This window comes from Mauremys mutica, chromosome 3 (assembly GCF_020497125.1).
Source record: "Mauremys mutica isolate MM-2020 ecotype Southern chromosome 3, ASM2049712v1, whole genome shotgun sequence".
NCBI classification, from domain to species: domain Eukaryota; kingdom Metazoa; phylum Chordata; order Testudines; family Geoemydidae; genus Mauremys; species Mauremys mutica.
The window spans coordinates 196773773-196789250 of NC_059074.1; the positions used below are offsets into that span (position 1 = coordinate 196773773).

Genomic DNA, 15478 nt, shown 5'->3' on the forward strand with positions numbered 1-15478 from the left:
AAGATTAAAACAAAATCAGTTGAAAAACTAGGTAATCCTGGTCCCACTTCTTTCCTGTGGAAAGGAATGTCTTGCAGAGTTCTAAGTGTGAATGGATTGCAAAATACTTCAAAGCAAACTTTCATATTAAAACATGAATAAATTGCATAATAAATATTCTAACATCTTGGGAATAATAAATCTGTTCACCTTAGTAACACTACTTGTTCAAGTGACTTCAGTGACACTATTATGAGCAGGAACTGGGCCCTTGTTGCACTAGTGTTGGGTGAAAACAACGAGGAGTCCTTGTGGCACCTTAGAGACTAACAAATTTATTTGGGCATAAGCTTTTGTGGGCTAAAACCCACTTCATCAGATGCATGGAGTGTGGTATAAATACACAGCATATGACAAGATGGGAGTTGCCTTACCAAGTGTGTGGGGGGTCATTGTTGGTAAGGCAACTCCCATCTTGTCATATGCTGTGTATTTATACCACACTCCATGCATCTGATGAAGTGGGTTTTAGCCCACAAAAGCTTATGCCCAAATAAATTTGTTAGTCTCTAAGGTGCCACAAGGACTCCTCGTTATTTTTGCTGATACAGACTAACACGGCTACCTCTCTGAAACCTAGTATTGGGTGGTGGCGTAAGAGACAATCTCAATATATCTCCTGGTAACAATACCACTGGAAACCTTTCTCCATTTCCCCTGTCTGTCACCAGTACCAGAATTATTTTTCTTCAGTCTGGAAATATAGAGCTATATATTCAGGGAGCTGGAAGAAGCTGTGGGGAAAAAAAAATCAATGTTATATAGAGATCATCCTCAAAGGCAGTTCTAGTGGTTTTTCTGGTAAACCTAAATTCAAATTACAGCATTAACTATACACTATTAAAAGTCTGTTTTTATTGGGTTAGAAAATAATGTAATCCATGTATTGATATTTAAATAAGCATCTTTATTGGCTTATTATTTATTATCTTTTGTTCATTGACTGAGGTTTTTAAAATGTCTCTCCTGTTCCTTCAGAATTACTTCTAGAAGGAGACTGAATGGGGTAAAGGGTGACTTATCAATGAGCAAGGATTAAGAAGTGATGTTCCAGCCTACCATTTGGAGGGAAATATTAAACCAAAAGTCTTTCCTTGGTCCGTTTGCGCTTGGCAAGGCTATTCCTTGGCTGGGAGGGGAGAGGGAAGAGTTTACTCCCTGATATTTTTCATTTTAATCTGGCCTAAGTAAATATCAAATAATCGTGAAAACACAGTTATTATTTTAACCCCTCTTACTTTGCTGTGTGTCAGTCAGATATGATTATTTATTTGCTAGGTGACTTATCGATCTGATATTTGTAACAGCTGATGTGATTTTTGACTAATATTGTGAATATCATTTTGTCTGGTGTACAACACTACTTGCTCTTTTAGTTTAGCTTTTATATTTCACACATTTTTATAATGCATGGGATGTTATGTGTAACAATATTTTTAATGGGTAACCTTATTAAAACAAATGTAATTACAAATATACATATGGACTCTTCATGTTTTATAGTTAGGTATAATGGAATCAAATCTCTGCAACAGATTGGCACATGCTGTTTCCCAGGCACTGAGTTGGCTCTTTCCTGATATTTCAGACAGGCAGGAATGCTGATTATAATGTAGTTGCTAACACTTGAGAATGTTTTCCAAGATCAGTTATCCAAATAATTCTCGAAGTCGCCAGGCACTAGAGGGGTCTGTGTGAGGGAAACTGATCTAGTGAGATTGTAGCTTGCTCTTTCTTTGGTGTCTTCAGGTGTTCATGGGAGGGCATATGTCAGGGCTGTAATTTGATTATCTCCTGCCCTGTCCTGGCTTTTCCAGGGTTGATCTCCTTTATGTCTTCCCCACTCTCTGCTGCAGAATTGGACAGATTTTTGTGGAACAGCTGCCGGGGAGGGCAGTTAGACTACAGGAGGAGAGAAGCATGCCCCCTGTGGCTACAACCAAAGTCTCTAGAGCTGCCAACTCCAAGTATTTAAAACACTCAGTTTCCCCCCCCCCCCCCCAATCATTAGCATTAAAAAATACATTTTGGGTTCTTGATGTTTGCCATGAAGCAGTGCACGGGCCACATGCAGCCCATCAGAGGAATCCGCTGGCAGGCCACGAGACAGTTGGTTTACATTGACTGGCCGCAGGCACGGCTGCCTGCGGCTCCCATTGGCCGGGAACAGCGAACCGCGGACATTGCGCACTGCAGGTGGCTGTGCCTGTGGACAGTCAATGTAAACAAACTGTCTTGTGGCCCGCCAGCGGATTCCCCTGACGGGCTGCGTGTGGCCCGTGGGCCACAGGTTGCCCACCAATGCCATGAAGGCTAGTTTGTTGTTTAAATGAAAGCTGAGATTCTCAGGTAGCAACCCGATTCTAGCAGCTGGGACATCACAAAAAACACAAAATATTGTGAGACTTTTTAAGTAAAATTGCGAGAGTTGTCAACACTGAGTCTCTAAGGAATAATTGCAGTTAAAACAGTACTCAGTTCATTACCTAGGCCGTGTGGCCAAGTTGGGTCCTAGTTCAGGCCAAAACAGAATTGTTGCCAACTCGGTGGAAAGAGTTAAGGTTTCCTTCATAATGCTTTATTTCAGAATTCATTAGAGCTAGCTGGAGTCTGTCGCAACAACTTCACCAGGCTTTGGATCAGATCTGCCAGTAAGAGAAAACTATTAATTTAGGTGTCTAATCAAACTTCTGGTGTCGAATTTTTCCTGGCAGAAGGGACTTGGAAACAAGCCCAGGCAATACAAATATATCAGAAATGTAAAGCAATTTGCCAAAATGGAAAAAAGAAATTGACTAATATTCATATACAGTGCTAAGTAGTGTTATAAAAACAGGTAATCTTTGATTGCTATGTGCAAGATAAAGTTTTTTTTTTTTTTTTTCAACAAACTGAAATCATGCTTTTTTATTTACAGGGAAAAGGACCTGGATGCTAAATTTATTATTTCAATGGAAAAAAATAAAACAACAATCACAAATATAAAGGTGAGTGTTCTCATTTGGGAAGGAAAAATTATAACCAAGTTAGCCATCAAAACAAGGTTCTGATAAATAGGTAATTGGTAGTGTCCATTTGATATTAGGGAGAGGCCTTTGGTCTCTGGCTTATCTACATCTTTGAAGTGCTGTCTGGAGACCAAGATAGGGAAGTTACTATTGTTTGTTGTACACACTTCATTTGAAAGGCAAACCCATAGGACCTGTTTCTTAAGTATTTCTGTTGCTGAGGCCATTCAGTTAGCTGGAGGATGAGTGCTTACAATGGAAAAAACATTTATACTCTGTTTCTAATGAACTCCAGTTTTCCATCCTGCTGTACAAACAGCCTTCCAAAATTGTAGTGAAAATTTACTAAATCAGGTCAAAGGTCTACTTGCCACTGTTTACTAAGATGATTTAAAAATCTTATTAAATTTTTCTTACTTGCCAAAAGATAACTAACTGCACCAGGTATACAGAATTTTTCAAGGTGTGCAAAACTCACCTGCAAATATTTAAAGATATTAAAGGTATGTTGATGTTCTGAAAGCCTCCAATGACAAATGTTAAAGAGGCTTTCAACACATAACTAATTTACAATCATTTAAGGTCCTAGTTGTGCTGGCCATTTCTTGCATAAACCATGCTATTACATCTGCTATCAGCAATTAAGCTGGATGTACAAATACCCCAAAGGGGTTATACCATTAGATTTGTATTTATATGGAGTGGTTTTACAAAGACTTAATACACATGGCTTCTGGGATTTTAGAAAAATGTATAAAATGAAATATATTGCGAATGTATGTGAGATAAATGAAAAAAGTTGGTGAAAGATAGCATTTTATGGCCAGTTATCTGCATGCACTCTTGCTATCCTCACCACAGATGTGATATCCTAACATTGTGTATAGTTGGGCAGCCCAGAAGTAGCAATTGGCTGGTGAGATTTTTATTTCAAAGGAATTTGAAATGGGAATGAAGAAAGGTACAATAAAGTTAAAATATGCCAAATAATCATGCCTTTGTTACTTGATGGATTCAGCAAATTAACATACTTTTAGCTTATTTAACAAAAAATGTAGGCCTTTATTTTAAACTTTTATTATTTAAATAATGCTACATAGTCAAATATCTTTAGATGTTTTTCTTTGTGCTATTGTAGCATGTTCTCATCAGTGCTTTATAAACACTGTTCCACTGGTTCTCCACCAAGGGTCCGGGGTCCACTTGCGGGGCTGCAAGCAGGTTTCAGGGGGTCTGCCAAGTAGGACCAGCAGTGGACTTGCTGGGGCTCAGGGCAGAAAGCCAAAGCCCCACTGCCTGGGGGGCTGAAGCCTGGGGCTCCAAGCTCTGCCACCCGTGGCTGAAGTCAAAGCCTCAGCAACTTAGCATCACAGGGCCCCCTGTGGCATAGTGCCCTGGGCAGTTGCCCTGCTTGCTACCCCCTAATGCTGGCCCTGGCTTTCATGTTCAGAAAAACAGTTGTTGTGGCACAGACGGGCCAGGGAATTTTTATAAAATGTTGCGGGGGCCTTAGAAAGAAAAAGGTTGAGAACCCTGCACTATTCTACCTGATGCACCTTTCATATACACAAGCCTTACAACCTTTTTATACCAGAGTAAGCCAAGGCACAGAAGTTGAAATACTTAAGATGATATAGCGAAACGAGTGGCAGAGCTGGAGATAAAATCCAGTATACCTGATGCATAATCCCCCACTCTTAACAACTACATTATGGGCTTGGCTACACTTGAGAGTTGCAGCGCTGGGAGTTTACAGCGCTGGTCATCCAGCTGTGTAGGAACAGCGCTGGTGTGTGGCCACACTCACAGCTACCAGCGCTGGTGTGTGGCCACATTTGCAGCGCTGTTAGGAGTGATGCATTATGGGCAGCTATCCCAGTGTTCAAGTGGCAGCAACGTGCTTTTCAAAAGAGGGGGGTGGGGTTGGGTGTAGTGTGACAGGGAGCGGGGGAGAGAGAGAGAGTGGATTTTTGGAGCCAACACTGTGTGTTAGCTTCCTGCCTTGCAAAATCAGAAAATGTTCCCGACCCCTTACTCTTAACTGCAAACAGCCTGCATCCAACGGACTCCCTTTCTCCCCTCTGCCCACGCTGTTTCTCTGTCAAGCAAACACTCACTCCCTGCCTGCCTCATTCACAGGGGTTATCTCATTTGATTGTTCACAGTCAGGTACAGATTGATCACAGCAAACAGGAGCTGTGTTTGTTTTTTAGATACAGACGGGCCAGGGAATTTTTATAAAATGTTGTGGGGGCTTTAGAAAGAAAAAGGTTGAGAACCCTGCACTATTCTACCTGATGCACCTTTCATCAGGAGCTCCGAATTCACAACAAAACAAAGAGAGGCTGCATAACAAAACAAAGAGAGTAATTTAGTTAAAAGCATTCTGGGTTATCTGCTAATACCCTGGAGGCCAATAACAGCGCTGGTGTGTGTCCACACTTGATGAGCAGCGCTGGATCACCAGCGCTGCACTTGCTACACCCCAAGCAGACAAGGTGTTCAGCCAGCGCTGCAGCCAGGGAGTTGCAGCGCTGGATGTGCCTTGCAGGTGTGGACAGTTACTAAGTTGCAGCGCTGGAAAGCCTCCACCAGCGCTGCAACTCTCAAGTGTAGCCAAGCCCTATGTTCCTTCCCCGGAAGGAGAATTGTGTCTGTGACTTGGTTAGTAGTACATATTGCTAATGTCATGAGCAGTCTGTCTCCAGCATGATAATAGCCTTAAGCTGAAGGCATATATGACCATTTTAATTACATCTGTGCTTTCATATGCAATTCAGTTTGTACATGGTAAAGTGTTTGTTCATTAAGTAAACGTTCGGAATATTTTCTTAGAATTTCCTACACAGAATTTAACTTGTCATAACTAGTAATGGTAAACATTACATAGTAACATAACAAAAATGAGCCATTACATTAAAATTAATTTAAAATAAAGAGTAACATGCCTACAGTGCTCTTTTAATAAGACTGTCCCTTTCTTATGAAAGCAGATGTTACTTGCTAACGTTTTTCACCACTAAGTATGTATATTTGTTAGAGTAACAAAAAGGGATAGCCTTTCATTAAAATGCTCTCTCTTTGTGTGCTCTCCTATGAAATTTGTGTTCCAATCATCTATGTTGCAAAATATCCTTTGAATTGATTACTTTATCATGCAACATGCCAACTCTTTTGTCTCCTGTAGATACCAGAAGGAGGAACTGGAGACATAGGAAGAGAACGGACAAAAACATTTACCTACGACTTCGCCTATTTCTCAGCAGATAGTAAAAGTCCTGTCTATGTGTCTCAAGAAGTGGTAGGCTTTCTAAACTTTTAGAATTGATTGATTTTTTTATATTGAAAGAATAATGTGACGTTTTATCCCTTTTACAGTTCTCTCTGCCCAATTTGGAAATTCCCTACATGTTTGAGAGAAGCGTTAGGACAGCCAACACAGCTAGCTATATGTTTTCTCGCGGTACAGAAGGAATGTCCATTGTCTGGTTCTCTTGTCTGACTTATTTTGTTAGGTCAGGTTAGTGAAATCCTCAGTAAAGCTATTACTGTGCTGCCTATATTTGTCACCTAAAAACTTAAAAATCACCTTCTGAACACCAAATACATCTGCTTAATTCAAAAAGACACAAACATTCTGTTTTTCCAGGTAAAATCCTGTTTGAACTAAAGATTTATTAAGGATTTGAGAACTTGCTTGAAATAGGTTCTTGATACTTCTCCTCAGAGTATTACATGCCAGCTTTCTAATGTAGAGTTGTAGACTTTGCCCTCTAAATTATCTTTCTTCTCTCACCCACAAGACCGCACATCTGTCATCCATAATTATGTAGATCTGTAGAAGCAGCAAAGAATCCTGTGGCACCTTATAGACTAACAGACGTTTTGCAGCATGAGCTTTCGTGGGTGAATACCCACTTCTTCAGATGCAAGAAGTGGGTATTCACCCACGAAAGCTCATGCTGCAAAACGTCTGTTAGTCTATAAGGTGCCACAGGATTCTTTGCTGCTTCTACAGAACCAGACTAACACGGCTACCCCTCTGATATGTAGATCTGGTGACTGTCTCCTCCATTCAAGTCTAAACATATGGAGACAGTTTTTCTGAAGACAGGCTTGTGTAATTGCATGCACACTACATATTTTCACCTAATTTAGGCACACAAATGTAAGTGCACATTGGTATTCTACTAACTTTGAAATATGTCATACGTGCTTTTTGCAGGACCTTTGATGCTTATGACCTTCCTAGTTCCCTTCCAGACCCAAATTAATTTATCTGACACAATTCAAATGTTTTTCAATATCGGCACTTTCCTCTTTTGATCCTGTACCAACATGTTAGGGCAATTGCTCCTCTCCTGTTATATGAGAGAGTTTTCAGTATACTTAAATAATGGAAATTCCTGCTGAATTTATGGATACCATTGAAGATACATTGCAGTTGTGAATGTGGTGATATTGGTGGTCTAGAATTAAGTGATACTGATGAGCCTGATCCCTGAAGACATGGCGGTTAAAACCAACAGGAAGACTACAATAACTTCCTAAAGTAGAAAAATGGTAGTTCAGGCCAAGATTAAGGTGCATTAGTATAACAGACTATTTTTATTGGCAATGCTAACCAATATGGCTATTTGACAGGGAATTTCCACTCCTGGTTTTCTCTTTAACCATTTAATACAAACTAGTAGATCCCATTGTTAAAAGTTCCTTATTCATTTTTATAGTTTAAATAATAAATTAATCTACAATTTAATTCAAACACTTGATTACATGTTTAACTAAAGAAGTCATTAATTCTTGGCAATTCAAAATTTTTCCATTGCAGTAGTTGCCACTGTTTTCTTAGTTTTCTGAATTTTGTAGGTTTTGTTTCTGTGCATGTATACTTTGAAAAACAAAAATTAAGATAGTTAAAGATACTAAGTGAAGGAAAAGACTATAACTGAAAACATTCATAAAAATCCCAAACTCAAACATTGAGGTCCCAGTCCTGGAAAGTATTCCTATTCAGAAAGGGTGCTTAAGCATGTGTTAAGTCCCAATGATGCTTAAGCATGTGCTTTTAAAGTTGAGCATGTGCGTAAGTGCTTTGCTGAATAGGGATAGATTTAACATTTTAAGGTTTTGCCCCTGTTTCAAACTAGAGCAAAGTGCATTGGTACAAGTCACTTTGACACCTGTGGAGGATTCCTATACAAGGTGCACTGCTTGTGGAGGAAAAAAATGCCAGTGAGGAAAGACCTGAGGCTGCAGCAGCCTGAAACAATAGCTCCTAGAAGAGTGAACTGTACCATTCATATCAATAGGATGTTAACTGTGAAATCTAAAAACGACTTTCTTAAATGTCAGCATTCGCTATTGATCTTTACAACAGACATACCCAATTTAAGTGCATATCCCACAATCCCAAACTGCCTCCCAGATCTTCTTGGGTACCAAAAATCCCAACAGTTCTCTGCCAAGCTATCAAAACCTCCATTGTCTATCATGCATTTGTGTTAAATAAAAAGTCCTGTGGCACGTGGAGAACAGAAGGCCATCTTCAAATAAATTAACTTCAACTTCAAAAATAAATGCAAGACAGGCTGTCTTCCTTGTATTACTCACTTTCATATATAATTGAAAACATTCATATTTTAACTTGCCTCAAGCTGCTACAGAATTTCCAGTTGACTACACCAGGGTACTGCAGAAACCTTCCTGCCTAATTCATGTCCAGCTCACTGTGGAGCACAATGGATACTTGCATTACTGCTGGATACTTGAATTACTAGCATGTTTGGTCCATTATCATTCAACTTTTGCCATGTACACATAGCTGAGTGATAAATGAAACTGTATCTAGCTTTACATGTCCCATCAATCCCCTCTTGTGGACATGAGTTGTGCTACAGTGACTCAGAAATTAGACTAGAGATTTTACCTGCTGATCTTTAGCTGTATATCTGTGCAACAAGAATGAAGATAGATTTTTTTTTTTTGGGTCAGTTGTACCGGCCTTTTGAAACCACTAACAGAATGCCCTAGCGATTCAGTCCTAGTGCTAACAGTATGTTCTGTTCAAGTTGATGCACTGGGCAATAATTCAGAAAATGGTAATCTCTGGTTGCTTCTGTCTAAACATCGTTGATTTACTTTAACCTGAATAAATTTTAAAGTCATGTAGCATAATACAATTTTATGTTGTATAAAGATGTTCTTGTTCCCCTAGAGTAGCCAGATTGTATAGTGAGAAAGAAGAGACTAGTACTAGATTAGTGGAGGAATTAGGGATAGGAATGGGGCTATAACAAGGGCGGGATGAGTGGGACAGCTGTAAAGCCACGGGGGTGGTAAAATCGGGTGAAGAAATGCCTAATAAAAATCAGCAGGGGGTGAAAATATGCTTGCTTGCCCTAGATGCTAAAATATCTAGTTACAGCTCTGTATAGGAATAATGAGACACAACTCCATGAGGCAGGTTTGAGCATACCCATCGAGGGATTACTAAGAATGAGGCAAATATTGAACTGGATTTTGACATGAATGAGATGTCAGTGGAATTATTTGGTGATAATACAGCTTCACTTTTTTGAACATTTGGGAAGCTGGATAGTGGCTGTCTTCAAACGCTAGAGTCTAGAGATGGTTGAGCGGCAATCAAAACAACATGAAATGTAGGTATGGATGATGATGGTTTCAAGAAAGGTACCATCAGAATGGGATTAAATGGGAGACACTCTCTTCAAATAACAGGGAGAGCGTGAGAGAATTGTGTGTATGATTATCTAAGACAGAGGTCCCCAAATCCTGATACGTGAGCTTGTTGAGAGTGGCACAGTATAACAGGGTGGTTTGTCCTCTTTAAGGGGTAATGGGGCATGGAGCCATCCAACCCCACCACAACAGAAAGGAACCAGGCACACCTTAATGGCTATGTAGATGATCCAGGAGGATGGAGTGCTCTACAGTGTCAGATTTGATTAAATTTGAGGGCAGAAGGAGAAGGGGCGATCTGAGGAAAGAAGGTAATTACTATAAAGAAGACATGTTCTGTGCTTTGACCAGAAGGAAACAGAATTTGAACTCAAAAGTTCTATTATGCAAGAGGTGATTGGTGAGAGGAAAAAGGCCACTTGCCTACACTTGGCTGAAAAAAGGCCACTCATAGTTTCAGGATCAGGGAAGGGGTTTCTTTTTAAGATGGGAATAGACACTTTCAAATTCTGTAGCATTGGGGAAAATATTAAAGGTGTAAAGTAACTATTAACAATAGCAGAAAGATGGTCATTAGTGCCTTAGATTAAAAAAAATAGGGGAAGATCTAGGTTTGACAGAGAAAGTGAAAAGAATACTTTGGCACTGCTGTAAACGAAATATACTAGTAACATTCTGCATTTAATCAAAACACTTCCTAGCTAATTCTCTAAAGCAAATATCACTGGTCCAAACCGATAGCTTGTGTGTGTTAGTATATCTCTGATGTTTTGTTGTATTTGCAATGCTATGTTGAATACATTAAACTATAATTAAAACTACTGCAGATATAATGATTTTTTTAACTGTTCAGTCTCTTACAAAGCCTTCTTTTTGTTTTGTTTTTGTTTTTAGGTTTTCAAAAATCTTGGCACAGATGTCCTTGCATCTGCTTTTGAAGGCTATAATGCTTGTATTTTTGCGTATGGACAGACTGGATCTGGGAAGTCCTACACTATGATGGGAAATGCTGTATGTCATGTTTTGCAGACTTCAGTTTTATTATGCAGTTGGATTCCTCTTGGAACTATCGTTCTCTACCTTGTCTGCACATTATTTCCTTTTTATATCTAACTTTTACTAGTTACGTGGAAGTCTTCAAAGTTCCTTATAGTTATGTGGGAGAAATTTTAAATCAGGAAAAATATTTTTGTCTTGCTGTTACATCTAATAATAAGCTATTTGTCATGCACGGATCAGAACAAAAATCTTCAAAAGTGACTAGTGATTTTTGGGTACTCAACTTGCGACACCTTAAAGAGGCCATGATTTTGAGAGTATGTATGCTTGGCAATTTCTGAAAGAATCTGCCTGGTTCTGAGCGGGGGAACAAAAATCAAGATGGCTGTTTGATTCCTATTTGGAAAATAAATAAAACTTCAAAATAATATTATGCAGACTTTCGTTTTAAGGATTAAAGTTCTGGCTAACTCTGGCACAGGACCCCTAGCAAAGGAAAGCCCAACTGGAGGGGCATTCTGACAGGAGTAGAGTTGCTCACAATTGACTCCATTGAGGGGGGATGCTTGCTTAAAAGGGGAAGGGCTGAGGAAACTTTTGAGCAGTGCAGGCAATGGCATGCTGATTAAGTGCATCCCAGAAGCATCCTCTGTTAGCTGGGCTCTCTGGTAATCCTTAGCTAAAATAATAACCACCCACTCCCATCAGAATTTAAGCTGGGAAGGCTGCCACTTGCCCTCTGCCAGTTAAATCATTATTGAGCTGTAATTGTGTCACTAATTTCACCTCCCTGAGCTGGCAAGTGTGAATTTGGCTCTGTCTTTTACATATTACTATACACGCAGAATAAGTAACCATGTATAATGTTAGGAAGTTTTTTCCGTGTGGTGAATAAGCATAATAGAATGTTAGGGCCAGAGAAAATTTTATGAATGAAAGATATAAATTGCTGAAAATGGTGTGCTAAGTAACATGCATATTGTGAGACTTCATGAGTAAATCTAGTCGACATTATCCTCAAGAGATTTTGTTATGATATACGTAGCAATGTTTGTTTGACCCAACTCAGAAATAGAGGTCTACATTGATTCTTCTCGCTGTGTGCCATAGTTATTCTACTTTGGCTGTATGTATAAGATTATATCAATTCATAGACAATGGCAGTTGGCTCACAGAATCACTTGTATAAAACATTTGACCCAAGACTTTTCCTATAATAGACAAAATTCAAGTTACAAGTAAATAATTTCCTTTTTTTTGCTATTCCTTAAAGTACTAATACTAAAATTCTAGTCAAGGGACTCTTCACTCTCCTAGAGCTTACAGTGCCATTAGCAAATATGCATTGATTGCCAAACTCTATAAGTGGCGCTGATAATATTCTAGTAACAGTATATTCATTAGCAGAATGGGTCCCCAGATGAAGACTTCACTAGTGTGTAATCATAATTGGTTTTAGATACCTGCTTTTTTTAGATTTCTGTTCACTTTTAATTAATTTTAATAAGAAATATGCAACTGTATTACTGACAAAACCACCAAAAACCCCCAACTTAAAATGGATGGCTAAATTAAACAGAAATATAAAATAAAGGAAAGGTGCAAGCACATGCTTCTTATATCTGGGGCCTGTAGTTAAGTTTATCCAACATTTCCTATCTATTAAGACTGTGTTTTCAGTATGCCAAACTTTAATTGTCTTGGACTGAGATATTCCATGCTGGGTGTCTATTTCAGGATCATTTTATATACGTATACATATACACAATTTTTTTTGCTAAAACTGTTCAGCTGTTAAAATTAGAACAGTGGTTCCCAAAATGTGGGTCGCAATCGCCAGAGGGGTTGTGAGATGTTGAAAATCTATGGAGGGTTGGATGGCCCAAACCTGAGTGGCACTGTATGGTACCCTCATCCAGATGCACCGTGCATACCTGGCTCTGTCTGGGAAGAACCTGGCCTCCTTCCTCCCTGGCAGAGGCAGAATCAGGCTTCCGGGGCCATACCATGAGAGAGAATTTTGAGGCCACCCTGGGCAGGGTGGCCTTGCTTATCCTGGGGCTTGTGTTAACAGAGGTGAGCCAAAAGGGGGTCACGGCATCAAAAAGTGTGTGGGCACCACTGCACTTGAGCACATTCCCCTCCAGTACTTGGAAGTGAACTCAAGATTCTGGTGTCTCAACATTCCTCTGCTGCCAATAAATGTCTGTGAAACCCCTGGGGGATGTGTCTCAGCTGCCTCCTAGTGGTTGGTCCACATAGAAGATAACAACCTACTACTGTTATTAGTTACTCTGTTCGCTCAAGTGGCAGAGGTTTGTGCTGATAAACCACACGGGTGTGCTGGAATATATGAAACAAAGGTGTTAATATTTTTGCCCATATATTTCATTAAAATTAATATTATATTTTTGGCGGGCTTTTATGTCTTTGTCTCGCTTTTATATTTTTCCCCATCAGCAGGTGTTAATATGTTTCCATGTTGTTCAAATTTTGTTTTTCAGTTTTCAGAAACCTAGGAAATTACACACAAACAACCGTGCAAAAAGAATATTAAGGTTGCAAAATAAAGTACTCAGAAATAGGGAAATGCAAGAATTAAAATTGCCTTAATTTGCCTCCCCCCCCCGGTGCATATATATTATGATAGTTTTTAATTACGCTATTGCATGCTAAATTTTCCGCAGGACCTCTGCCTCACGCAGTGCGGAAGATGGATTTGCTCTGGGGCTGGATCAGGGTTATTTAGTGCATGAGGTGGTTATCTGTAGGACCCCTGCTTTTGTTGCAGGTGTCGGAAGGTGTGTAGTGAATGAGGCAAAAGGTTTTGGGGAGAGAAAGGATGGTCTCATGGTTAAGGCAGTTAAATGTTGTCCTGGAGAACTGGATTCTTTCTCTGCTTTAAGTAGGTGAGATTTGTATAGACCAAATGTGTAGGGCACAGGATAAAATCTAACCCAGAACTAAGGGCCAGTGCTAGGATCTGAATCACAAACTGCTTAACCTCCAAGTTGCCATGTCTGTTAAATGTGATATTAAGAATATTTGCTAATAATTCCCTGCTGTATATCTGGCACAATGACTCTGGGTATTGTCAATTTCAACTAGTGATTTCTTCTGTTTTAAAAATATACAGTGCATACATGTAGCAATGTAGAAAATAAAAATTGTTGTTGCAGGGTGATGCTGGTTTAATACCTAGAATTTGTGAAGGATTATTCAGCAGAATAAATGAGAAAACAAGATGGAATGAAGCATCCTTTCGAACAGAAGTCAGGTAGGTTTTGTGTATGTTACAAAGATTGCTGGGAATGAACCTACTCTGTTATAAACTCCTTGTTTTCATGTTAGTATCTTTTTGTACAATGTGGTTTTAGGGATGAAACTACTCCTTCTCAGCTTGAAAATGGATTTTTGTGGAAAGCTCTGGTAAAATGTTTTCAGTACTTCTCTGCTGGGCCTCCCACACTTTTTAGTATTGAAAATGTTCATGCTTTTATAAAGCAACCTTCACTAATCCTTTCCCTTGCATTCAGAAATTTCACTGCAGACAGAGACCAAACCTGGGAAACTTCATCTCAGATGGTGAAAGTTTGACATGATTTATAGTCAGTTGAAATAGCTCTTGAGAATGGAAACAGTTAAACAACCTTAACTTCAGCTGTTGCTGCATGCGCCATTTGTAATAATTTTAAAATACTTTAATTCTGCGGGTTTTTTGGCTTTTTTGTAAGCAGCAAGAGTAATAATTATGAAAAATATTAGATTTTTCTACATCCTGTTATCACTTGATCATGATGAAAACAAGTTTTTAACCTTTTTTACTAGACCATTTTCTAATGTCCAAAGTATAAAAAGGAAAGAAGTTTAACAGCTTACTTTATTTTCTGTTGCTACAACTATTGGTAGTAATAGGATTTGCATCAAGATATACTAGTTCTCAGTGGTATTGGGTTAGGAAGCATATTACAGGAAACACATGGAGATGTTTACATCATAATGTGATCTTTAGCAGTTCTGTTACCATAGAGCTTATATTGTGAATGGTATCATAACTTGGTGAAAAAGTTACAAACTAGGATCTGTCCTGCAGAATGCCTACATGCAGGAGTGACTGAATAGTCAACTGGACTTGCGTGGGTGAAGTCACTCCTATGTAAACTTGCAGGATTGAGGCTCAATTCTGCCATCGGAATGAGCTCTTGCCAGTAATTTTGCTTTTTAAAATCTTGTATCATTCAATATTTTTCTGAATTCAAATATTTTTGTTTCAGTTATCTGGAAATATATAATGAACGTGTGAGAGATCTGCTTAGGCGGAAATCATCAAAAACTTATAATTTAAGAATACGAGAGCATCCGAAAGAAGGGCCTTACGTTGAGGGTAAAATCACTTCATTGCTTTCTGCTTAATGAATATTTTCAGGTTTATGTTTAAGTGTATATCCCTGTTTTTTGTTTTTAAATTGTAAATGCAAATGAAGATGAAGGTGAAAGAATATATTTCATCATCAATGTAAAAGCATTATTGGGAACAGCCTTTTTTATTTTGTACAGTTCTCATTTCCAATCTCTTCTAAAGTACACCACTTTTTTACTGAAGTGAAGCTCTGCTAATTGATTTCAAATCAGCATTGAGGGCTAACTTATAAATCATGGATGTTTGAACTGGAAAGGATCTGTTAGACTCTAACTATCTTAGTCTACCACTCTGCCAATGCAGGTTCTTT

The 15478-nt window shown here is 38.9% G+C and overlaps 1 protein-coding gene across 3 annotated transcripts in view; it reads left to right on the forward strand.

The window, feature by feature from the left end:
* Positions 1-15478, forward strand: part of KIF16B (kinesin family member 16B) — a 196937-nt gene that overhangs the window by 16645 nt on the left and 164814 nt on the right. For all 3 annotated transcript variants that reach the window (XM_045010687.1, XM_045010689.1, XM_045010688.1), the window contains exons 2-6: positions 2957-3026; positions 6235-6348; positions 10644-10760; positions 13928-14025; positions 15023-15132. In XM_045010687.1, the coding sequence (XP_044866622.1) occupies positions 2957-3026; positions 6235-6348; positions 10644-10760; positions 13928-14025; positions 15023-15132 (509 nt within the window). The remainder of the gene's footprint in view (positions 1-2956; positions 3027-6234; positions 6349-10643; positions 10761-13927; positions 14026-15022; positions 15133-15478) is intronic.